Below are 26,508 nucleotides of genomic sequence, written 5' to 3' on the forward strand. Positions count from 1 at the left end.
TCTGTTGGATTATTGTGGGTCTGTTTTATTTTCACATGAGGTAAACAGAAGAAGTGGGTCAACAACAGATCCATTTTTGGAAAGTCTTTAATAATACGTTCCCTTTAGGCATTTTGTGTAAAATTCTGCTTGGTCTTCATAGCGACATTAGACATTAACAACGATGTTACACAGTATAAAGAACATTAGCTAGCTAAATAAAAAATATGGGCAGGTCATATTCAGGCAGTTATGTTTATTGAATGTGTATTGGTAAATATGAATACTGAAGGCCTAAATATTAGCTGTACATTGAGATATTTCCTGTTTACAATTTAATGTTTATAATTAAAATTGAGGTACTTGAAGCTCACCTGTTTTGAAGTCTGAGTTTTTAATTTACCCCTTTTATTGGACCAAGAGGCATTGTTCAGGGAAGGGATAGACAATTGAATTGTTTTCAGTCTGCTGAGGTTGTGAAACAAAGAGGGGCTATATTCCTAAAGAACAATGTCATTGTAACCTGCCATGTCGCTTATGCATTTGTATTCAGCTGTCTAGGGATCTTAAAGTTAATTCAGCAAAAGCATATTTGTAACTCAATTTCCTTTTTGTTTTGTGTACATCGTTTGGTATTTTCGTCATTCACTAATGTTATATGGGCATCCTGCATTCCTACACCTGTAAATAACCCATTCTGTCCCATTTTAGGACATACTGAAATAAGCCAAGTATGTATACACAAGGAGCGTCATGTCATGCTTATACAGGCTTATAGGCTTTAGGGATGCTTTCTTAAGTTATACTGAGTGGGCTTACATCGTGACTGTCATGAACATGGCTCAATATGTCTGAGCCCTATGGCTTCATTTTAACATCCCTGTTTCCTGTCTTGTAGGTTCAGGAGAGCTTGTCCAAAGGGCAGCAGGGGAAGGGTCAAACGAGGAGAGGGCACCATGGACATTGAGCAGGGGCCTCCAGCCTCTAGTACCAGCAGCACTGGAGCCACTGCCACCAGTACCAGTACGACCAGTAGCAGCACTACCACCAACAGCACAGGAAGGCAGGCTGTGCCTCAGATCTCTGTGTACAGCGGGATTCCTGACAGGCAGACGGTTCAGGTAAACTTCAGGGTAAAAACAAACATGCCAGTCCAGTGTGACACACACCCACATACACGTGTTTTGCATAAACCGTTTTCTTCATTTGCGTTCTCTGCAATAATGAAATTGTCATTGCCCTGCTGCCATCTGCTGGTTAAACCATGCATGCACTGTAAATCGGCCAGTATTGTACTAAGCTCACTATGGAATTTACTACAATGCTTATAATAAACAAGACTATTATTACATTTAGACAAAGGTGCAATTTGATAATGTTTCCGCATTGTTATTTGATGTAGTACACTGGCATCATGTAATCTATCATTACTGACAACAGCAGATCAGGGTTGCTATGGTTCCAGGCTCTGTCCTCTGCTATTTGACCATTGACCAATGTGAAACCCAGCTTGGATTAGGCTCTCAGTTTACCCTCCTCTTAAAGGGTGACTGACAGATCTTAGGTCTCTTATATCCTTCTTTTCTAATGCATGTGCTCATCTGCCCGTAGGGAACTAGCAGCATTGTCACTACCGGCCTACTTAACATAGTGCAAGGCTTGTCATTTGGGCTCAATAAGAGAGAAGTGAATGGATGTTCATCACAATCTCTGCCCTCTTTTCACCCTTGGAAGCTTAGGTCAGAGAAGCTCTATTAGGCTATGTGCTCTGGGTCAATCCATCTCTCATGTTGCTTTGGCAACTATGCGGAGGTTGTCAGTAAAAAAAATGTATCATGAAGATTGAAGAAAATATGTGCTCAAGGCCATAGGGGTGAGTATAGGATGCAATTAAGTCCATTTTCAATGTGCAGGGGGTGCAGGAGTGAGGCTGTTCTCCCTATATAAGAAGCACATTTTGCAATGGGGACCAATATACCTTAGGACTCTCCCATACCTGCTTTTCAATGGCTCAATAAAAACAGTACAATTGGGACTTATTTTTTTCAGAGCATTACTCCAACCCAGTAAAAGTCCTTTTTAGAGCCTGTTGTTGAGAATGTTACCCCAACTGCTAACCTGTCTCTTTCTCCCTGTGTACTTAAGGTGATCCAGCAGGCATTGCACCGCCAGCCCAACACGGCTGCGCAGTACCTGCAGCAGATGTACGCAGCGCAGCAGCAGCACCTCATGCTGCAGACAGCAGCCCTCCAGCAGCAGCACCTGAGCAATGCACAGCTCCAGAGCCTAGCCGCCGTACAGCAGGTGAGCACTGGAGACACGAGACTGTTAAACTGGCGAATTAAACAGGCCGCCAACAAGCTGTGTTAGGATTTTAACAAAGATGTGAGATAAGGTCAGTGCTTGGGTTAGGGTTCTGAAAGTTGAGTTAGTAAATCTAACAGTTATCTTCAGATTAAGAGAAATATACTGTAAGTGTTGATCCTCTATCTGTTCTCACCTGTCATGCCACAGGCCAGTATTGCGGCAGGAAGGCAGAGCTCCACCCAAAATGGCACTTCATCCCAGCAAACAGGATCATCCCAGGCCACAGTGAGTGCAGTGAGTCATGTCTAGTAACTTAGGGGCCGGGTTCATAGATGTGTAATGTTTTTGTTGTTGGTGATGTTCTGTAATCCTTTCTGTCTTCTCTGTCCTTTCCCCAGATTAACCTGACCACGTCCCCGGCTGCAGCCCAGCTGATCAGCCGAACCCAGAGTGTTAGCTCCGCCCCAGCCGGCAGCATCTCCCAGCAGGCCGTGCTCCTGGGCAGCACGTCCAGCCCCACCACCCTCACTGCCAGTCAGGCTCATATGTACCTGCGTGCCCAGATGGTAAATCCCCAGGAGCATGCCCACTGGCACACACTAGCTGGCTTAGCCAAACCTCTGGAGGCTTAGTGTGATGGAAGTGTTTGTGTGTGCTGTTTGTGTCACCACTGTTGGAAGAAGTGTAGTAGGAAGGTTGTCCTGCATCTCAAACTGAATCAATTCAGTCTGATTACATCACATTTTTTAAAGAGTTTTGGACACATGATGCATGGGGAGAGTGAGTGTGAAAGAAAGCGACAGAGAAAAATCAGCTGCTTACAGTATTCTTTTTCTGTGCCCAAACCCATGGAGGAATTGTCTACATATACAGTACCAATCAAAAGTTTGGACACCTCCTCATTCAAAGGTTTTTCTTTATTTTTACTATTTTCTACATTGTAGAATAATAGTGAAGACATCAAAACTAGAAAATAACACATGGAATCTTGTAATAACCCCCCAAAATTTAAACAATTCAAAATAGATTTGAGATTCTTTAAAGTAGCCACCCTTTGCCTTGATGACAGTTTTGCACACTCTTGGCATTCTCTCAACCAGCTTCATGAGGAATGCTTTTCCAACAGTCTTGAAGGAGTTCCCACATATGCTGTGCAGTTGTTGGCTGCTTTTCCTTCATTCCGCGGTCCAACTCATCCCAAACCATTTCAGTTGGGTTGAGGTCAGGTGATTGTGGAGGCCAAGTCATCTGATGCAGCACTCCATTCCTCTCTTTCTTGGTCAAATAGCCATTACACAGATTGGAAGTGTTTTGTGGGTCATTGTCCTGTGAAAAAGAAATGATAGTCCCACAAAGTGCAAACCAGATGGGATGGTGTATGGCTGCATAATGCTGTTTAAGCCATGCTGGTTAAGTGTGTCTTAAATTCTAAATAAATCACACAGTGTCACCAGCAAAGCACCCCCACCACACCTCCTCCTCCATGCTCCATGGTGGGAACCATCATCCGTTCACCTAGTCTGCTTCTCACAAAGACACGGTGGTTGGAACCAAAAATCTCACATTTGGACTCATACTAAAGGACAGATTTCCACTGGTCTAATGTCCATTGCTCGTGTTTCTTGGCCCAAGCAAGTCTATTCTTATTATTGGTGTCCTTTAGTAGTGGTTTCTTTGCAGCAATTTGACCATGAAGACCTGATTCACACAGTCTCCTGTGAACAGTTGATGTTGAATGTGTCTGTTACTTGAACTCTGTGATGCATTTATTTGGGCTGCAATCTGAGGTGCAGTTAACTTATCCTCTTGCAGCATAGGTAATTCTGTCTTCCTGTCATGAGAGCCAGTTTCATCATAGCGCTTGATGGTTTTTGTGACTGCACTTGAAGAAACTTTCAAGGTTCTTGAAATGGTCCGCATTGACTAACCTTCATGTCTTAAAGTAATGATAGATTGTTGTTTCCCTTCGCTTATTTGAGCTGTACTTGACATACTTTGGACTTCGTCTTTTAACAAATAGGGCTATCTTCTGTATACCACCTCTACCTTGTCACAACACAACTGATTTTCTCAAATTCATTAAGAAGGATAGAAAATCAACAATTAACTTTTAACAGGGCACACATGTTAATTGAAATGCATTCCAGGTGACTACCTCATGAAGCTGGTTGAGAGAATGCCAAGAGTGCAAAGCTGTCATCAAGGCAAAGGGTGGTTACTTTGACAAATCTCAAATTTGTTTAACACTTTTTTGGTTACTACATGAATTCATAGTTTTGATGTCTTTGCTATTATTCTCCAGTGTAGAAAATAGTAAAAGTAAAGAACATCCCAATGAGTAGGTGTGTCCAAACTTTTGACTGGTACTGTATGTTGGTGTGTGATTTTCAGGCACAGCAAAGCAACCTTGTGCAAGTAGCTAGGAGCCTAGGCCGTGCTGTTCCTTTGTCCCCCCAGCTCATCTTCACACCTACGGCCACAGTGACTGCAGTCCAGTCTGAGAGCTCCACGCAGTCCTCTGGACAACAGTCTGCCCCCTCACAGGTACCCCATTATTATCTCAACTATAGGCTAATACCATACACATAGAGTTGCTGTAGTAACTGCACTAGATGGCATGTAATATCAGCACAGTGAACCATAATTCATACAGGTGGATAGCAGATGTATTATGTTTACAGTTATGCTGTGATAACTAATTTAGTCTAAAAAAGTGCATTTCTCACTAATTCTGGAGACACTTAACTGTGGGGCACCCCACCTCTCTTGCCCCAGGCCATGTGTCATTGCCTCCATCACCTGACCTCTGTGTCTTTTCAGGTCCAGAACCTGGCTATCCGTAGCCAGCAGGGGGCGACCATGTCCTCCTTTCAAACACACAACCTCCAGGCCCTCAGCCTAAAGCAGACCCCTGTCGCCATCCAGCCCTCTCCCCTGCTCAAAAACCCCAGCCAGGGGAGCCGGGGCTCTGGGGGGAAGGGCAGCTCATCCGACGTCCCCTTAGATGGGAGCAAGAAGGGGGAGAGCATTGTGACGGAGGTGTGCGCTATAAACATGAGTCGCAGCATCACAGCTTTGAGTGGCCAGCCTCTCAGCACTCCAGGTATGTATCAACCCAACCTTTGCTAGCTTCAACAGACACTGGCTTTCATATTATTTCATGAAGTTGACCCATTCCCCGCTTGGAGATTTAGGCAGGTTTGCTGAAATTATGTATTGTTTTTTGTCCAGCATCACTAAATCCACTGGCTGTTGTGAGAAGGCATCATTTTGCTGAGCTCCTTGATGACACTGAATACACTGCCCCTGTGACTGTTTGTAGTGAGCGAGCTAGATGTCAAGTTGCTAGATGTCAAGATAAAGCTTATTCGTTACAGCAGAGACATTCAATCCCCCCCTGGATCGAGCTCCCTGTTGCCTAAATTGTTTTGTGCGTAAAAAAAAGAAATAACGCCCCTTGTGTGCACTCCCGGTAATACCATATACCCCAGTATGGTACAGAAATGGTATGAAAATCTGGATACCGCCCAACACCTACTCTGTGCCACAGATCTTTTTACTTATTGTGTGACTGAAAGTCAGCAGCTGGGTGGTTTTGTCACAGAGAATGGCTGTGTATATGCCAGCAGTTGAACAGATTAACTCTGACTATGTGTATGTGTGTGAGAGAGCGCGTGTGATAAGCACCGCATGGGTTAATTTTGTGTGTTGTGCCGTACGCCAGACTGGATGGATTAGCTGAGCGTGCGACTGCACAACTGTGTCTTTGTCTCGCTTTGTTTAAGTAATGGATTCTGATGAAACTAAAGGAAGGATGAATCTAAAAACCTGGCTACATACACTTATAAAAATTAACATGGGTTGCCATGGCAGTGGCCATGGGGAACAGACAGGTGTGCCCTGGAGATGTGAGAAGTATTCTGTCAGTTCACAGTGGATGAGACAAGGGGGAGATGGGGTAGCAGCCGTGGTGCCTGCCTGGTGGACTGGGGTTTAGGGTTGGATAAGAAGCTTCAATTTATAGAGCTGGGTGACGTGGACAAAAATCCATAGCCTGAATTGATGTGATAAATAGAACGATAAGTTTATAACATTAATGTGCACCACATTTGTTTTAAATTATCCTTTAAACTGCTATTACAAGTTTGATGGTTTTAGCCATTAATTGTCCCATTAACGATCACCCATATTAGCAAACTTCACATTTCTCTAGTATGAGCTACTTATTGGAATGAAGGATACCCCTGCGATAAGTCCCTGCTCTACCATCTTATTCTATATGCACTGGCATCAACTGGGTCATTCATTATCATTCATTATTTATGTTGGTTCTTCAATGGACTCTAAGGTATCAGCATGCCTCAGTTCAGCTAGCCGAAGTCGGCTAGTCGAACCGAACGAGTGTGATCACATACCCCCTTTAAAATCCTTTGCTTGAAAAATGAGGGGAAAAGTGTCAATAGTACTTTTTGTCCCTTTTGAGACACCGTAGCCAGTATACACTTCCTAAAAAATAGTCTGAATTAATCTATGATAACGCAAGAAATCTGTCATGAATTTACGTTTTTGCAGAGGAGATCTTAGTCCCACAATTTTACATCTAACTTAAGATGCTTGGTGTAGTATTTCTCAATGAAAAAATGTGCATGAAAACAAGTGGTCTCTTTGTTGAATGACAACAAAGACGATTGAAGAATCCCTACTGTTGACCAATCACCGACGACGGGGCTTAGACTTCGGCTCCGAATTTCGGCTTGCCTCCAGAAAGATGTGTGTGCCTGAACAGCCGAAGGAAAAAGACCAAAATGTTGCCGTAACATGCACAATCTTTTCAAACTATTTCGGTTCTGAAGCATGCGGACATCTTTATTCTGTTAGGCAACATAATTTTGTAATTTTGAAGAAGGAAATACTTCAATGAAACACAAGTCCAATCTACCCCTCAATAATAATAATATTAGGCTACATAACAACATGCTGTGAGAGAACACAGCATAGGAATAGGCCTAGTTTGTGTTGCCGTCTATTTTAGGACCGAGTAGTAATTGAGCCATCGGAGAGAAGAAGAGAGCAGATCTTGTGGGAGCAGCATTGTGTCTGCTATTCCTACCACAGACAGGAGCTCGTTTTCCCTTGAATAGGGATTGGCTGGAAGCAGCTGTTCTGTTCATTGTGTACTTTAGTCTTTTCATCACCTCCTCCTTGGCAGACAAGTCTTCCCAGCACCCTACTACACCCACAGAACAGCACCGCATCAAACCCCACAAAGACTACCTTCCAGACTAACAGTCTAGTTCTATGCCCCTGCTAACTGCACTGTGGTTTTCGTTTTTTTCAACAAACAAATCCGGCCCTGGTGTCAAGTCTTCTCTTCAGTTGTCTTTGTGATTTGAAGCATAGCTTTAAGTTGGTTTTTAGCTAAGCATCTGTTTTATGTGTTTGGACTGAGTGTAATACACCTGAAAGGATCTCCCCATTCTCTGTTAATTCACCAAACCCTTGAGTGCTTCCATGTACCCATACATAGTATCTCCATTACTTACTCCTTTTAACAAGCACTTAAAACATAATTAGTATAGATATGTTTGACATGTACACAGTTTATTAGGTACCTCACCCTGTTCATAAAAATGGTTTCGGTCCTACAGACAGTGAATCATGTGGCCGTGGTTTGCTATATAAAGTAGGCAGACAAGCATCGAGGCATTCAGTTACTGTTTGATTGAACGTTAGAATGGGGAAAACTGACCTAAGCGACTGAGCATGGTATGATCTTCGGTGCTAGGCGCGCCGGTTACAGTATCTCAGAAAGGTCTTGTCTCCTGGGCTTTTCGAGCATGATGGTGTCTAGGGTTTCCCGAGAATAGTGCGACAAATTTAAAAAAACATCCAATCAGCTGCAGTCCTGTGGGCGAAAACAGATCGTCAAAGGAGAATGGCAAGAATTGTGCAAGCAAACAGGTAGGCCACAAACAGGCAAATTACAACAGCGGTGTGCAGAATGGCATCTCGGAGCGCACAACTCGTCGGTCCTTGTCACGGATGGGCTATTGCAGCAGACGACCACACCTGTTTCCACTTCTATCAGCTAAAAACAAGAAGAAGCAAGAGATCACTAACACTGGACAATTGAGGAGTGGAAAAACATTGCCTGGGCCGACGAATCCCGGTTCCTGTTGTGTCATGCTGATGGCAGTCAGGATTCGGCATAAGCAGCATGAGTCCATGGCCCCATCCTGCCTGGTGTCAACGGTGGTGGTGTAATGGTGTGGGGAATGTTTTCCTGGCACACAGGTCTCTTGATACCAATTGAGCAACGCCACAGCATATCTGAACATTGTTGCTGACCAGGTGCATCCCTTCATGGCAACAGGTTGGTCCGACACGGTACTAGACAGGTGTACCTAATAAGCTGGCCAATGAGTAGTTTTTCTCAAGCTGTGTTAAGATGTGTGTAAAGTGATTTACACTGATGTGTGGGTGAGGTTTCTAAACTAAAGCAGCAGCAGTCGATTGCAGAAACTCAGGGATTTTCCAAGATCTGCTGTTGAAACATTTCCTCTAGACATCCTGAAACAACACACAGGCATGGGGGAGTGGTAGTGTAGTGGGGCCATAGAGGGGGGTCCGGACTGAGTCATTCCACTCCTTAATCCCAAGGCCTTGAGGGAGAAAGGCATTTCAATGAATCCCCCTTTCTCTCCTTCCAAGATGTTTCTCTGTTACTCATTAAAATGCTTGAAAAAGCTGTCAAGCAGGACTCTGAGTTCTGTTTCTTGTATCCGGTGAGCACCGGTTGGGAAATCCACTCATCTGTTCACACAAAGGCTAGCTAGGTCTATTTGCTGAATTGATAGTCATTATTATACAACCTCTGTTTTCTATTTATTCTTAATGAGGGCTGGGTGGTAGGTGCTATCATGTAATGTAACACTTTACTGTGTTATCATGTAATGTAACACTTTACTGTGTTATCATGTAATTGAGAGTATCCGTCCAGGGCTTTTATCATAATACTTTCTGGAAGATGTCGGTCTTTACCCTGTACTTAGTGAAACCATAGCTAACCACATGCTGTGGTTTACATAGAGTTTTGCCGTGTGAAAATCAAACACTTTCCAGCAGATCCTGTGGTATAAATAACTAATGACATGCAATTCTGCCGGATGGAAACGTCTCTAATTTCACATATCAGGGTAGAGACTGTGGTTACAGAGAAACATTCAGACCAGATGGAATCTATCCCACACAAAATATACAGATAAGGGGTGGGACCCTTATATATTTAGCATCAATCCATAATCAAAAGAGATCCACAAAGGTTAATGTTAGACACCTTTAGTTTACTAAAATCATCAAGCTACTGTAAGACCATAGGGCTTACTCCTGAGACAAACAGTTTAACAGCTCCTAGGAGAGATGATGCATTACAACCTTTTCTATATATTTCAGTAATGATGAGGGCCAGATCCAACCTCATTGTTTCCAATCGCCAAAACTGAAGGTTTTATGGGATTGATTCACAGATGGCTACATATAGCATGTCATAGATTATTGGCTTCTTACTACCCTCTTGCTTTCTTCCTGCATCTGTCTGGCCCGGGGTGGCAGGTAGCCTCGCAGTTAAGAGAGTTGAGCCTGTAACCGAAAGGTCACTGGTTTGAATCCCCGAGCCGCCTAGGTGAAAAATGTCTATGTGCCCTTAGCAAGGCACTTAACCCTAATTGCTCCTTTAAATCGCTCTGGATAAGAGCGTCTGCTTAACATTTTTTGCCCTGTTGCTTTCCTCCTGCACATGTCTGGCCCGGGGCTACTCTGTTGGTGTGTAGAGCACTTTTCATGAAATGACAGTATTTGATTGGTTCTGGGAAGATATGGGTCCTGGTTGTAATTTTGTCAGCAAAAACCCTGTCAGGTGATGATAGACCCTTTGGAGACATTAGTGAGTAATGTCTGGTCAAAACCTTGACAACGGTTTACGGCAAGTCTGTCTTGTGCTCTTTGATGTTACATTTTGCCAACAGTAGGTGTACTACTGGCAAAGGAGAGTAAAGAAACAAAACATTATTCCACTCTTCAATTGTTTTTTGAGTTAGGTAGAGTCCATTTTCCTTTTGTGTACAGACTTAACTGTCAGATGTTTTATGTATCCTATTTCTCGATTTCTGTTCCAGCATACACCCAGATACACCCTTCCCACTCCCTGGTCCAGCAGCATAAGCAACAGCAGTTTGTGATCCAGCAGACCCATGCTTCCCAGAGGACCCAGGGACAGCTACTGCAGACTGCCTCCATCCAACCCCACCTGCAGACTCCCTCCGTGGTCCCCCAGTCCACCAGCCAGGCAGGCCCTGTCCCTGTGCTGCCCAAGCCTGCCTCTCACCACCAGCCCTCTACACCCAGCCAGCAGGCAACCATCTTCCACTCCACCATCAGCCCACATGCTCTCCACTCCAGCCTGAGCCAGACCAAAGCCCAGCCAGTGCAACTCACAGCCATCAACCTCCAGATACAACCAGCGCTCTCACAGGTGAGTACACAGCAGTAACAACAAGAAGTATGGAAATGGAAGAGGATCACTCTCTCACAATTTACAATGAATCAGTAAACAAAATACTATATATCAGTAATTTCTAATCAATAGTCAAATATTGTGTTTCACTAAACTCTTTCTCCCTTCTCTCTCTATTCTATTACGGGCTCCCAGGCTTCTCGATTGGTCCAGGACAGTAAAGGACAGGAGAAGCCAAAGTCATTGGTGGTCAGGGAGCTCTGCCCAACTCCCAGTGTAGAGCAGCAGCCCACCCCATTTACCCCCTCTGCCCCGTCTCCACCACAAGCCACCAAGCCAGCAGAGCAGCCCAAGACTGACCCAGTTATGCCCATCAGCCAACCACAAGGTAACAGGACTTTTGGTTTTAATAAGTTAACAAGTTTTTATCACCCACTTTCTTAGTTATGTTGCCTAGAGGCAGGACTGTAACTAGGGGTCTATTGTTGTCATATCATATTTGCAACCAATTACAACCTTGGAGAACCAGACCAAAGATCAGTCGCTCTGCTATGTACTGCTCTCCAGGTGTGGAGACAGATCTGTTGTCTTATTATTTATTGTAAGCTGTGCTCGTCGTTTTGAGTCAGGGTGAAGAATTTTGTCTGATTATCCCCAATGGGACCATTGAGGAGAAGTGAACAGTGTTCCAGTCAAGGAAAGTTAAATGATAGATGTGTCAAATTATCGTGGCCAGGAAAATGTGTATCTATCCATCTATCTTTCACTCAAATGGAAAATAATCTGTGTTTTATGATGGTAGTCTTACACTCGCACACTAAGGCCCATTCAAAATGCTGAACATGCAGATTATATTAAGAGCTTTCATTTTTATTGCTACTTTTCTTGTAAAAATGAAACATGTAAACCCACAAGGCTCCTTTTTTATGCTTGGGTGTGAATGCATAGTTGAGGTGCTCCACTTGTTCAAAATAAACATAGTTATCTTTGATGTCTAAAAATAGAGCAGTAGGCCTGCAAGACCACTGGCTGTCTGCTTGGAACAGATTGCAACACATTCAGAGCCTGCTGAGTGGTTGAACATATCCCAAAGTTACAGAATAGCCAACTGCTCCTGGTTTTAATGGAGTCCATGGTATTTATTGTGCATCTTTCGACAGACATACCAAGAAATGTGCAGTATAGTATGTTGCCATATAAAGAGAAATGGTTTGCAAGAATTGTCTGCAACATTGGGCCACAAAACCAACATTTGTATAAAGTGGTTCCTGTATGCCAGTAGTTATTCAGATAGATTTGAGACCTGTGAATTTTCAGGGCTAAGATTATAGATGTGAGAAGAACCAGAAATGTATATGTCAACATAAGTGAAGTGTTTCTATTTTTATGTGTGGAAATTGAATAATAAACTCAAGAAAATAAAAAAGCAACGTCCTCTCACTGTCAACTGCGTTTATTTTCAGCAAACTTAACATGTGTAAATATTTGTATGAACATAACAAAATTCAACAACTGAGACATATACTGAACAAGTTCCACAGACATGTGACTAACAGAAATGGAATAATGTGTCCCTGAACAAAGAGGGGGTCAAAATCAAAAGTAACCGTTAGTATCTGGTGTGGCCACCAGCGGCATTAAGTACTGCAGTGCATCTCCTCCTCATGGACTACACCAGATTTCCCCGTTCTTGCTGTGAGATGTTACCCCATTCAAGTTCCCAGAAATTTCTGGGGGGGATGACCCCAGCCCTCACCCTCTGATCCAACAGGTCCCAGACATGCTCAATGGGATTGAGATCCGGGCTCTTTGCTGGCCATGGCGGAACACTGACATTCCTGTCTTGCAGGAAATTAAACACAGAACGAGCAGTATGGCTGGTGGCATTGTCATGCTGGAGGGTCATGTCAGGATGAGCCTGCAGGAAGGGTACCACAAGTGGGAGGTGGATGTCTTCCCTGTAACGTACTGCGTTGAGATTGCCTGCAACGACAACAAGCTCAGTCCAATGATGCTGTGACACACCGCCCCAGACCATGACGGACCCTCCACCTCCAAATCGATCCCGCTCCAGAGTACAGGCCTCGGTGTAACGCTCATTTCTTCGACGATAAACGCGAATCCGACCATCACGCCTGGTGAGACAAAACCGCGACTTGTCAGTGAAGAGCACTTTTTGCCAGTCTGTCTGGTCCAGCGACGCTGGGTTTGTGCCCATAGGCGACGTTGTTGCCGGTGATGTCTGAGGACCTGCCTACAACAGGCCTACAAGCCCTCAGTTCAGCCTCTCTTGACCTATTGTGGACAGTCTGAGCACTGATGGAGGGATTGTGCGTTCCTGGTTTAACTCGGGCAGTTGTTGTCTCCATCCTGTACCTGTCCCGCAGGTGTGATGTTCGGATGTACCGATCCTGTGCTGGTGTTGTTACACGTGGTCTGCCACTACGGGGACGATCAACTGTCCGTCCTGTCTCCCTGTAGCGCTGTCTTAGGCGTTTCACAGTACAGACATTGAAATGTATTGCCCTGGCCACATCTGCAGTCCTCATGCATTGCAGGATGCCTAAGCCACCTTCACACAGATAAGCAGGGACCCTGGGCATCTTTCTTTTAGTGTTTTTTTTTAGTCAGTAGAAAGGCCTCTTCAGTGTACTAAGGTTTTATAACTGTGACCTTAATTGCCTACATTAGTGTCTTAAGGACCATTCCACAGGTACATGTTCATTAATTGTTTATGGTTCATTGAACAAGCATGGGAAACCGTGTTTAAACCCTTTACAGTTAAGATCTGTGAAGTTATTTGGATTTTTACAAATTATCTCTGAAAGACAGGGTCCTGAAAAAGGGTATGTTTCTTTTTCTTTTCTTTTCTTTTTTTTCTGAGTATATATGAGCAGAGTACCTGTCTATGGAGAGAGAGAAAAAGGGCGGTACCTTATTCAAGTATTTCATTCTTCAGCTCTGCCTGTCTCTCACAAATCGAGCAGGGCTGGGTCGAGCGAGCGTCTCCCGCTCTGTCTTGGCTGCTTTGTACAGTTGACTGGATTCTCGCTTTCAATGAGAGAGGCAGGCGACAGCGTGTTTTTGTATTGAATCGCATAAAAGCGCAAGTGAAGTGGGCAGGAATACGTTTGGTGAGCGAGTTCTTGTTATTTAACTTTTTGATATGGGACAGTTTAACTTTTGCAGTACTTTGAAAATGTTTATCATTGCAAGTAGCTACCGAATCGTCTGCTGTTTTCATTCATAGCGAACTACTAACGTTACTCGTTTACCGTAGCCATACGTGTTTTTGCTTTGAAAGTTGCAAACTAGTGGTCGACCCGTCAAAAATGAGCGATGTTTTGGACTCGAATTACTTTTGACAGCCGTTTTGTTTTCTCTTCATATTTTGATATCTATCGTGATTACTTTACATTAGTAACTATAATACGCGTCTAGTGAGTGACATTACAAACACTTGATATTCGAAGTGGACCCCTTTGCACATGATTTGGCAGGTGGATGATAGATACAGTATATGATGCAAATTTGCTTGAGTACTTAAACGACTGTACAGCAGAGAACGTTAACTACATACTCTGAATAAATATTTTAGTATAATTTCACTTTAATTAATCTACTATAAAAAATTGTGTACACATTTTGGCCACATAATTGAAAATGATGCAATGTGTTAACTACTGCTTTGTTTTGTCATTGGCAGGAGTCCCTACTACCAAGAGGTTGAATGCTGCACCTGAGACGCCACCCCCAGCCATGACATCAGGAAATGAGAACGAGGCACCCACTGTGACCGGCAGCACCCCCCAGAATGGAGAGAACAAGCCACCCCAGGCCATCGTCAAGCCCCAGGTCCTCACCCACGTCATTGAGGGCTTTGTCATCCAGGAGGGTGCTGAACCCTTCCCTGTAAGTGCCCTCTCCCATGGTACTCCTTAGCAGCTACCAGTAAGCAACATGTCACCATTTCGAGTGCATTCCCACAGGGGCATGTCCCTATTGGCAATAAAAACAAACAATCATACCACTGCACTTACTGTTCTAAGCAATGATAAAGGGCAATGCCTTTCTATTGGTTAACTTAGTAATGCATTCTAGTAGCCTACTGTAGTTCCAAAGCAGTGTATACAGAGATGTCTGTGAAAGAAGGCGCACAAATGTTAAGACCACCTTCCCAGTGTTATCATTCTGAGCAAAATATTGATACACACACTTAAGTGACTCTGTTGGTGCCTGTTTTACTTATCTATTAAAGATGGCATCCTAGTGGATGTTTGCTGCACAAGTCTTTTCTCAGGCTTTATTATAGCTTATGGACACTGCATGGTAAGTTTGCCATTGTAGTATTACTGTCATAGCTTGGAAAGAGTAGCATTCATGTGTCACCCTCTATCTTAACCAGATTGAGCGGTTGCCTGTAATGATGGACAGCCCAAAGAAGCTGCATGAGCAGCTCTCCTCTGACCCAGACAAGACCCCTGTTAGTAACCCCACCAACACCACAGACTCTGAGACAGAGGAGCTGACCCCTCAAGGTAAGGGAGATCATGGCTGGAGTGATTTAAAGGCATGTTATTTGACTATAAATACCATAATGGACTTTCTAAATACTAACAATTCAGCTGTAAGAGATGTTGTTGATCGACTATTTTTAATTTGCACACAGAATTAAAAGACCAAGAGGATTCAGATGCCCCCAAACTGAGATGTGAATTCTGTGGCTGGGTGGACTTTGCCTACAAATTCAAGGGGTCAAAACGGTTCTGTTCCATGGTGTGTGCGAAAAGGTAAGTCACATTTGATGGGCCATTTTCTATGCTTTGACTGTGTTATATGCCTTAGGGTCAGAGCTTCTCAGTAGTGTTGTCTTGGGATGGTAGTGGCCATAACAGCTATTATCGATGTTGTGGTGGAATAGGTATAATGTTGGGTGCACTAAGCGGATAGGCCTCTTCCGTCCAGAGAGGAGCAAAGCATCCAACCGCTGGCGCAGAAGGTCACACAACAGCTGCCGCCAGAGTGTCGAACCTAAGAAGCAGGTAGGATCCTCTCCTACTTCTCCACTGACAGGACAGCTCTCCTGTGAATTAACATGCTCCCCTCAGTGACACCAGGGCTGACTCATGAGTTTTATGTTACAGAAGCTTTCCCCTACACCTCAGCAGACTCAGGGAGGTTCAGTGTCCTCCCCGCTCCCCTCCCAACCCAGCCAGGAGGAGTCCAGCCCCTTCTCAGACATGTCCAGCTATGAGGAGCCTCCGTCACCCCTGTCAGGAGCCAGCTCAGGTCCCACAGCACCCCAGGCGTTGTCACACCAGGCAGGGAGAGGCTCAGACCAAGAGGCCCCCCGAGGCAGAGAGCTGCCACTCCTCACTCAGCACTTCCTGCCGAACGACTCCACCAAGTGGAATGTAGAAGAAGTCTACGATTTTATCCACTCCCTTCCAGGTCAGTCTCATACAAACACTACATGAACAAAAGTATTTGGGCACCTGCTCGTTGAACATCATTCTAAAATCATGGGCATTAATTTGGAGTTGGAACCCCCCACACACACACACACACACACACACACACAGACTCCCCCTTTGATGCTATAATAGCCTCCACTCTTCTGGGAAGGCTTTCCACTAGATATTGGAACATTGCTTCGAGGACTAGTGAGCCACGAGCATTAATGAGGTTGGGCACTGATGTTGGGCAATTAGGCTTGGCTTGCAGTCAGCTTTCTAATTCATCCCAAAGGTGTTTGATGGGGTTGAGGTCAGGGCTCTGTGCAGGCCAGTCAAGTTCTTCCACACCTATCTCGACCAACCATTTCTGTATGGACCTTGTTTTGTGCACAGAGGCATTGTCATGCTGAAACAGGAAAGGGCATTCCCTGAACTGTTGCCTCAAAGTTGAAGCACAGAATCATCTAGATTGTCATTGTATGCTGTAGCGTTATTTCACTTCACTGGAACTAAGGGGCCTAGCCTGAATCATGAAAAACGGCCCTAAACCATTACTCCTCCTCCACCAAACTTTACAGTTGGCACTATGCTTTGGGGCAGGTAACATTCTCCTGGCATCCGCCTAACCCAGATGGTGAAGCATGATTCTTCACTCCATAGAATGTGTTTCCACTGTCCAGTCCAGTGGTTGCGAGCGTTACACTACTCCAGCTGACGCTTGGCATTGCGCATGGTGATCTTAGGCTTGTGTGCTGCTAATTTTTGTCTTGTGTGCGGCTGCTCGGCCATGGAAACCCATTTTATGAAACTCCCGATGAACAGTTCTTCTGCTGTTGTTGCTTTGAGGCAGTTTGAAACTCTAGTGAGTGTTGCTACGTGCTTCATCACTCAGCGGTCCCGTTCTGTGAGCTTATGTGCCCTACCACTTTGTTGTAGCCATCGTTACTTCAAGACGTTTCTACTGTACAATATCAACACTTACAGTTGATCGGTGAGGCTCTAGCAGGGCAGAAATGTGATAAACTGACTTGTTGAAAAGGTGGCATCCTATAACTGTGCCACGTTGCAAGTCATTGATCTCTTCAATAAGGCCAATTTGTCTATGGCAGTGGTTCTCAATCCTGGTCCTTGGGATCCAAAGGGGTGCACATTTTTGTTTTTGCCCTAGCACTACACACCTGACTCAAGACTCATCAAAAGCTGACTTTGATGACTATCATTTGAATCAGCTGTGTAGTGCTAAAAAAACAAAAATGCCTAAAACAAAAATGTGCAGCCCTTTAGGTCCACAGGGCCGGTGTTGAGAACCAGTGGTCTATGGAGATTGCATGGCTGTGTACTCAATGTTATACACCTGTCAGCAATGGGTGTGGCTGAAATAGCCGAATCCACTAATTTGAAGGGATGTCTACATATACACCCACACAAACAAAAGTGTGTATATACACTGCTCAAAAAAATAAAGGGAACACTTAAACAACACAATGTAACTCCAAGTCAATCACACTTCTGTGAAATTAAACTGTCCACTTAGGAAGCAACACTGATGGACAATAAATTTCACATGCTGTTGTGCAAATGGAATAGACAACAGGTGGAAATTATAGGCAATTAGCAAGACACCCCCAATAAAGGAGTGGTTCTGCAGGTGGTGACCACAGACTCAGTTCCTATGCTTCCTGGCTGATGTTTTGGTCACTTTTGAATGCTGGCGGTGCTTTCACTCTAGTGGTAGCATGAGACGGAGTCTACAACCCACACAAGTGGCTCAGGTAGTGTAGCTCATCCAGGATGTCACATCAATGCGAGCTGTGGCAAGAAGGTTTGCTGTGTCTGTCAGCGTAGTGTCCAGAGCATGGAGGCGCTACCAGGAGACAGGCCAGTACATCAGGGGATGTGGAGGAGGCCGTAGGAGGGCAACAACCCAGCTGCAGGACCGCTACCTCCACCTTTGTGCAAGGAGGAGCACTGGCCTCCAGCAGGCCACAAATGTGCATGTGTCTGCTCAAACGGTCAGAAACAGACTCCATGAGGGTGGTATGAGGGCCCTACGTCCCCAGGTGGGGGGTGCGCTTACAGCCCAACACCGTGCAGGACGTTTGGCATTTGCCAGAGAACACCAAGATTGGCAAATTCTCCACTGGCGCCCTGTGCTCTTCACAGATGAAAGCAGGTTCACACTGAGCACATGTGACAGACGTGACAGAGTCTGGAGACACCGTGGAGAAAGTTCTGCTGCCTGCAACATCCTCCAGCATGACCGGTTTGGCGGTGGGTCAGTCATGGTGTGAGGTGGCATTTCTTTGGGGGGCCGCCCACCCTCCATGTGCTCGCCAGAGGTAGCCTGACTGCCATTAGGTACCGAGATGAGATCCTCAGACCCCTTGTGAGACCATATGCTGGTGCGGTTGGCCCTGGGTTCCTCCTAATGCAAGACAATGCTAGACCTCATGTGGCTGGAGTGTGTCAGCAGTTCCTGCAAGAGGAAGGCATTGATGATATGGACTGGCTCGCCCGTTCCCCAGTCCTGAATCCAATTGAGCACATCTGGAACATCATGTCTCGCTCCATCCACCACAGATTGTCCAGGAGTTGGCGGATGCTTTAGTCCAGGTCTGGGAGGAGATCCCTCAGGAGACCATCCGCCACGTCATCAGGAGCATGCCCGGGCGTTGTAGGGAGGTCATACAGGCACGTGGAGGCCACACACACTACTGAGCCTCATTTTGACTTGTTTTAAGGACATTACATCAAAGTTGGATCAGACTGTAGTGTGGTTTTCCACTTTAATTTTGAGTGTGACTCCAAATCCAGACCGCCATGGGTTGATAAATTTGATTTCCATTGATTACTTTTTGTGTGATTTTGTTGTCAGCACATTCAACTATGTAAAGAAAGTATTTAATAAGAATATTTAATACATTCAGATCTAGGATGTGTTATTTTAGTGTTCCCTTTATTTTTTTGAGCAGTGTATATTTGTGCATTTAGTTAGGCCTACACCATAACTACATTCTTCTGAAGGTATGTTGTAGTAGTGATAGTATGCTTATTTCCCCCCTGGGGATGAAAAAAGTTTATTCATTCATCTGTGGATTGTTTAAATGTAGACAGTGCTCATGAATTGTCTTTGAAATTAGATAGTCAAATTATTAGTTACATGCGCCAAATACAACAGTTGTAGACCTCAGTGGCTTGTAAATAAGCATTTCACTAACCAACAATGCAGTTTAAAATAAATATGAATAAGAAATAAAAATAACAAGTAATTAAAGAGCAATATAAAATAACAATAACAGGACTCTATACCGGAGGGGTACCGGCACAGTCAATGTGCGGGGGCACCAGTTGTTGAGGTAATATGTGCATGGAGGTAGAATTATTAAAGTGACTGCATAGATAACAGAGTAGCAGCATTCTTTAACTGGTTCACTGTGGCTTTTTCTTCCTAGGCTGCCAGGAGATAGCAGATGAGTTCCGCTCGCAGGAGATAGATGGACAGGCCATGCTCCTACTGAAAGAGGACCACCTTATGAGTGCCATGAATATTAAACTGGGACCTGCACTTAAGATCTACGCACACATCAACATGCTCAAAGACTCTTAGCCATGATGGGTCGATATAGTGCTGGTTTGTTGTATGTCTGTGTATGGTGTGCATATGTCTGTGTTTGGTGGGAAGGAGTCACTCTGGGACAAGACAAAACATGTCGCCATCGCACTGATGACTACCTGACCTCTGCACTACAATCTTTCATCCCACCTTTGGATTGGCGACTTCACGGTACGTTTAGCCATGGCCTGCAAACAGACAACTGATCATCCCTTTGGCTGTCAAAAAGAACAGTTTACAGTAAATTTAATGGATTGACTGCCTTAGAATAATGGCACTAATAGTGCTAAAAGCACTGCAAGGATACATTTGAGTCTGTTTGAAAAGAGAAATGTGGGTATATCTGAAATACTTCCTCCTGAGATATAATTGTGAATTGAATTATCATTGACTGCATATGTAGTATGTTTCTTTTGGTGCTGATCTGATGTTATTGACAGCCATACATGTACATTGTGTGTCCTGGGACAAATGAAAGCCGTTGCCAGTCTGAGTCTTATCCAACAGATGCTAAGCTCTATTTTGTAATGATCACCAACTATACACATACATACACTGCATGGCCTTTGACTTTGCTCAGAGCAGTTTACGCTATGCTTTGAGACATTGATTTTGGTTTCATGTACAAAATTGTTATTTCCCTGTACATTGTACTGGTTTAGACACACAACCTTTTTTCAAAATGTGATTTACCAAGACATCATGCCATACCTTATTTATTACTGGGTCAGATTTCAGAGATCTTCTATGACAGTATGTGTTGACCCTACCCTAGTGGTGAAAAGACCACTAGGAACTCACTTTTGACATTCACCATCATACCTCTTACTCCACTAGCACTTCAAATTATTGGTTATGTTCTCTTTAGTTTTAATTAATACAACCAAAATTACTTGATTGGGTCTGAAATTAATAAGTTAGGGTTGTTTTGAGTTGTTGGGCTATTTTGCTCCTGAGAAAGACTTAGTTCTGTATGAGTCTAAAGCTGCCTGTATTTATGCTTTTAAGTTATCCATAATTGTTATGAAAATCAAGTATTTAGAAATATGCAAACATGTAAATATCATGGCTTGAGGGAAGTGTGTTTTTATAAAAATCTTGTTTACTTGTGCTTGTCATGTAATGAATGGTCGATTGTGTTTTTAATGTTTTGTTTGAGAATACTCAGTCAAATGCCTGTATTTATCAAATAAATGATTTTGTTATGCAACATTTTTCAATGATAAATAATCTGAAACAAGTTCTTTGTCTTTTTGTGTAAAAAGCTATGTTCTAGAGTTTGATATTATGGCCAGTACAGTAGCAAGATCCTTTATGATTTGCAGTTCTTAACAGAACTCTGAAAGATCCTTCTTCCTTCCTGTATCTTAACATGAGTATGTATTACATTAGTTAAGTGCACATTGTAACATATACCGAAGAAAAATATAAACAACAATTTAAAAGATTTTACTGAGTTACAGTTCATATGATGAAAAATGCTTTAGGCCCTAATCTATGGATTTCACATGACTGGGAAACAGATATGCATCTGTTGGTAGCAACTTTTTTTAAAGATAGGTGAGTGGATCAGAAAACAAGTCAGTATCTGGTGTGACCGCCATTTGCCTCATGCAGCGCGACATCTCCTTCGCATAGAGTTCAAGCTGTTTATTGTGGCCTGTGGAATTTTGTCCCACTTCTCTTCCATGGCTGTACGAAGTTACTGAATATTGACAGGAACTGGAACATGCTGTTGCACACGTTGATCCAGAGCGTCCCAAACATGCTCAATGGGTGACATGCCTGGTGAGTATAGAGGCCATGGAAGAACTGGGACATTTTCAGCTTCCAGAAACTGGGTACAGAACCTTGTGACATGGCACAGTGCATTGTCATGCTCAAACATGAGGTGATGGAGGCTGATGAATGGCACAACAATGGGCCTCAGGATCTCATCACGGTATCGCTGTGCATTCAAATTGCTGTTGATAAATTGCAATTGTGTTCGTTGTCTAGTTTATGGCTCCTGCCCATACCATAACCCCACCACCACCATTGGGCACTGTTGAGAGCAAACCGCTTGCCCATACGATGCCATACACCTGGTCTGCACGTGTGAGGCCGGTTGGGCTTACTGACAAATAATCTAAAAGGAGTTTGCTTATGTTAAAGAAATGAACGTTCAATTATCTGGCAACAGCTCTGGTGGACATTCCTGCAGTCACCATGTGGCCTTTTATTGTCCCAAGCACAAGGTCCACCTGTTTAATGATCATGCTGTTTAATCAGCTCCTTGATATGCCATACCTGTTTTGGTTAGTGATTATTGTCTTATTTCACTGTAGAGCCTCCAGCACTGCTCTATATGCCTCAGCTAACCCTCTTGTCCCACCTCCCACACATAAGGTGACCTCCCCTGGTTTAATTAATGTCTGTATAGACAATACCTATCTCATCGTCACTCAATGCCTAGGTTTACCTCAACTGTGTTCACATCCATACCTTTGTCTGCACATTATGCATTCAATCTATTCTACCGCTCCCAGAAACCTGCTCCTTTTACTCTCTGTTCCGAACGTATTAGACGACCAGTTCTTATAGCCCTTAGCCGTACCCTTATCCTACTCCTCTTCTCCTCTGGTGATGTTGAGGTTAATCCAGGCCCTGGAGTGCCTAGCTCCACTCCCATTCCCCCAGGCCCTCTCATTTGTTGACTTCTGTAACCGTAAAAGCCTTGGTTTCATGCATGTTAACATTAGAAGCCTCCTCCCTATGTTTGTTTTATTCACTGCTTTAGCACACTCTGCCAACCCGGATGTCCTAGCCGTGTCTGAATCCTGGTTTAGGAAGGCCACCAAAAACCCTGAAATTTCCATTCCGAAATTAACTTTTTCGGACAAAATAGAACTGCCAAAGGGGGCGGAGTTGCAATCTACTGCTTGCTGTTTGGGGTTTTAGGCTGGGTTTCTGTACAGCACTTTGAGATATCAGTTGATGTAAGAAGGGCTATATAAATAAATTTGATTTTGATTTGAGATAGCCTGCAGAGTTCTGTCATACTATCCAGGTCTGTTCCCAAACAATTTGAGCTTCTACTTTTAAAAGTCTCTCACCGTTGACGCTTGCTATAGACCACCTTCTGCCCCCAGCTGTGACCTGGACACCACTGGGGCGGCAGTGTAGCCTAGTGGTTAGAGCATTAGACTAGTAACTGAAAGGTTGCAAGTTCAAATCCCCGAGCTGACAAGGTACAAAATCTGTCGTTCTGCCCCTGAACAGGCAGTTAACCCACTGTCATTGAAAATAAGAATTTGTTCTTAACTGACTTGCCTAGTAAAATAAAGGTAAAATAAAAAAATAAAAAAATATGTGAATTGATCGCCCCCCCCATCTATCTTCAGAGCTTGTGCTGTTAGGTGACCTAAACTGGGACATGCTTAACCCCCCGGTCATCCTACAATCTAAACTTGATGCCCTCAATCTCACACAAATGATCAATGAACCTACCAGGTACAACCCCAAATCTGTAAACACAGGCACCCTCTTAGATATCATCCTAACCATCCTGCCCTCCAAATACACCTCTGCTGTCTTCAACCAGGATCTCAGCAATCACTGCCGCATTGCTTGCTTCCATAATGGGATTGTGGTTAAACGACCACCCCTCATCACTGTCAAATGCTCCCTAAAACACTTCAGCGAGTAGGCCTTTCCAATCGACCTGGCCCGGGTATCCTGGAAGGACATTGACTTCATTCCTTCAGTAGAAGATCTCTGGTTATTCTTTAAAAGTGCTTTCCTCATAATCTTAAATACGCATGCCCCATTCAGAAAATGTAGAAACAGGAACAGATATAGCCCGTGGTTCACTCCAGACCTGACTGTCCTTGACCAGCACAAAAAATATCCTGTGATGTACGGCATTAGCATCAAATATCCCCCGCGAAATGCAACTTTTCAGGGAAGTTAGGAACCAATATGCACAGGCAGTTAGGAAAGCAAAGGCTAGCTTTTTCAAACAGAAATTTGCATCCTACAACACAAACTCACAAACAAAAGTTCTGGGACACTGTAAAGTCCATGGAGAATAAGAGCACCTCCTCCCAGCTGCCCACTGCACTGAGGCTAGGAAACACTGTCACCACCGATAAATCCACAATAATTGAGAATTTCAAGAAGCATTTCTCTACGGCAGGCCTTGCTTTCCACCTGGCCACCCCTACCCTGGTCAACAGCCCTGCACCCCCCACAACAACTTGCCCAAGCTTTTCCCATTTCTCCTTCACCCAAATCCAGATAGCTGATGTTCTGAAAGAGCTGCGAAATCTGGACCCCTACAAATCAGCTGGGCTCGACAATCTGGACCCTCTCTTTCTAAAATGATCAGCTGAAATTATTGCAACTCCTATTACTAGCCAGTTCAACCTCTCTTTCGTATTGTCTAAGATCCCCAAAGATTGGAAAGCTGCCGCGGTCATCCCCTTCTTCAAAGGGGGAGACACTCTAGACCCAAACTGCTACAGACCTATATCTATCCTACCCTTTCTAAGTTAACAAACAGATCACCAAACATTTCAAATCCCACCATACCTTCTCCACTATGCAATCTGGTTTCCGTGCTGGTCATGGTTGCCCGTCAGCCACGCTCAAGGACCTAAACGATATTATAACCGCCATCGATAAGAGACAATACTGTGCAGCTGTATTCATCGACCTGGCCAAGGCTTTCGACTCTGTCAATCATCACATTCTTATCGGCAGACTCGACAGCCTTGGTTTCTCAAATGACTGCCTTGCCTGGCTCACCAACTACTTCTCAGACAGAGTTCAGTTTGTCAAATCGGTGAGCCTGTCGTCCGGACATCTGGCAGTCTCTATGGGGGTGCCACAGGGTTCAATTCTCGGGCCGACTCTTTTCTCTGTATATATCAATGATGTCACTCTTGCTGCTGGTGATACTCTGATCCACCTCTATGCAGACAACACCATTCTGTATACCTCTGGCCCTTCTTTGGACACTGTGTTAACAAACCTCCAGACGAGCTTCAATCCCATACAACTCTCCTTCTATGGCCTCCAACTGCTCTTAAATGCAAGTAAAGCTAAATGCATGTTCTTCAAACGATCAGTGCCCGCACCTGCCCACCCATCCAGCATCACTACTCTGGACGGTTCTGAATATGTGGACAACTACAAATACCTAGGTGTCTGGTTAGACTGTAAACTCTCCTTACAGGCTCACATTAGGCATCTCCAATTAAAAATTACATCTAGAATTGGCTTCCTATTATGCAACAAAGCACCCTTCACTCATGCTGCCAAACATACCCTCGGAAAACTGACTATCCTGCCGATCATTGACTTCGGCGATGTCATTTACAAAATAGCATACAACACTCTACTCAGAAAATTGGATGCCCCATATACTACCCACCACTGCGACCTGTATGCTCTCGTTGGCTGGCCTCGCTTCATATTTGTCACCAAACCCACTGGCTCCAGGTCATCTATAAGTCTTTGCTAGGTAAAGCCCCGCCCTATCTCAGCTCACTGGTCACCATAGCAGCACCCACCCGTAGCACACGCTCCAGAAGGAATATTTCAACAGTCACCCCCAAAGCCAATTCCTCTTTTGGCCGCCTTCCAGTTCTCTGCTGCCAATGACTGGAACGAATTGCAAAAATCACTGAAGCTGGAGATCCATATCTTCCTCACTAACTTTAAGCACCAGTTGTCAGAGCAGCTCACAGATCATTGCACCTGTACATAGCCCATCTGTAAATAGCCCATCCAACTACCTCATCCCCATCCCCTGTTATTTATTTTTTGCTCCTTTGCACACTAGTATCTCTACTTGCACATTCATCTTCTGCACATCTATCACTCCAGTGTTTTATTGCTAAATTGTAATTATTTTCACCACTATGGCCTATTCATTGCCTTACCTCCCATATCTTACCTCATTTGCACACACTGTCTATAGACTTCTTTCTCTATTATGTTATTGACTGTATGTTTGTTTATTCCATGTGTAACTCTGTGTTGTTGTTTGTGTCGCACTGCTTTGCTTTATCTTGGTGAGAACGCAGTTGTAAATGAGAACTTGTTCTCAACTAGCCTACCTGGTTAAATAAAGATGGGAAAAAATGTAATACCTGTCAAGTGAATGGATTATCTTGGCAAAGGTGAAATGCTCACTAACAGGGATGCAAATACATTTGTACACACATTTTGAGAAATCAGCTTTTTATGCATATGGAACTTTTCTGGGATATTTTATTTCAGCTCATGAAACATTGGACCAACACTGCTGTGTTGCGTTTATCTTTTTGTTTAAATGTAAAAATAGATTATTTTGTCACACGTATCCTGTCCTCTAGTGGTGCTTAGAGGGTGGTGCTTGTTCAACAGTTGAAGAATAGTTCAGTCAATGTAAAGTGGGTTTGAATCGAATAGGTTGGGGAACTGAATAGTTGCTCGAGTGGGTGCTCAATCACGTCAAGTGCGTGTTTAAGTGCAAAGTCCCTCTTTCAATAATGTATACAATTGAATAGGATGTGTGACAGACAAATTATTTGGCACGATTTTTACGTTGTTGTTTAGAAATACAGTATATGAACCTCAAGTTTATAAAAATGTATGGGGGTGGGGGGGTAATA

The 26,508-nt window shown here is 44.0% G+C and overlaps 1 protein-coding gene across 7 annotated transcripts in view; it reads left to right on the plus strand.

Moving 5' to 3' along the window:
- LOC135540111 (polyhomeotic-like protein 2) overlaps nucleotides 1-21,077 on the plus strand; it is a 44,532-nt gene extending 23,455 nt beyond the window's left edge. For 2 of the 7 annotated variants that reach the window (XM_064966491.1, XM_064966497.1), the window contains 14 exons: nucleotides 878-1,112; nucleotides 2,125-2,283; nucleotides 2,494-2,580; nucleotides 2,685-2,852; nucleotides 4,678-4,830; nucleotides 5,107-5,389; nucleotides 10,461-10,816; nucleotides 10,994-11,186; nucleotides 14,505-14,710; nucleotides 15,204-15,336; nucleotides 15,468-15,588; nucleotides 15,720-15,840; nucleotides 15,943-16,249; nucleotides 19,707-21,077. In XM_064966491.1, coding sequence (XP_064822563.1) covers nucleotides 878-1,112; nucleotides 2,125-2,283; nucleotides 2,494-2,580; nucleotides 2,685-2,852; nucleotides 4,678-4,830; nucleotides 5,107-5,389; nucleotides 10,461-10,816; nucleotides 10,994-11,186; nucleotides 14,505-14,710; nucleotides 15,204-15,336; nucleotides 15,468-15,588; nucleotides 15,720-15,840; nucleotides 15,943-16,249; nucleotides 19,707-19,861 — 2,677 coding nt within the window. In that variant the 3' untranslated portion in view covers nucleotides 19,862-21,077. The remainder of the gene's footprint in view (nucleotides 1-877; nucleotides 1,113-2,124; nucleotides 2,284-2,493; nucleotides 2,581-2,684; nucleotides 2,853-4,677; nucleotides 4,831-5,106; nucleotides 5,390-10,460; nucleotides 10,817-10,993; nucleotides 11,187-14,504; nucleotides 14,711-15,203; nucleotides 15,337-15,467; nucleotides 15,589-15,719; nucleotides 15,841-15,942; nucleotides 16,250-19,706) is intronic. The other 5 variants (XM_064966495.1, XM_064966492.1, XM_064966493.1 and 2 more) reach the window with 5 other exon arrangements.
- Nucleotides 21,078-26,508: the final 5,431 nt, after the last annotated feature.

This window comes from Oncorhynchus masou, chromosome 5, assembly GCF_036934945.1.
Source record: "Oncorhynchus masou masou isolate Uvic2021 chromosome 5, UVic_Omas_1.1, whole genome shotgun sequence".
Taxonomy (NCBI): Eukaryota; Metazoa; Chordata; class Actinopteri; order Salmoniformes; family Salmonidae; genus Oncorhynchus; species Oncorhynchus masou.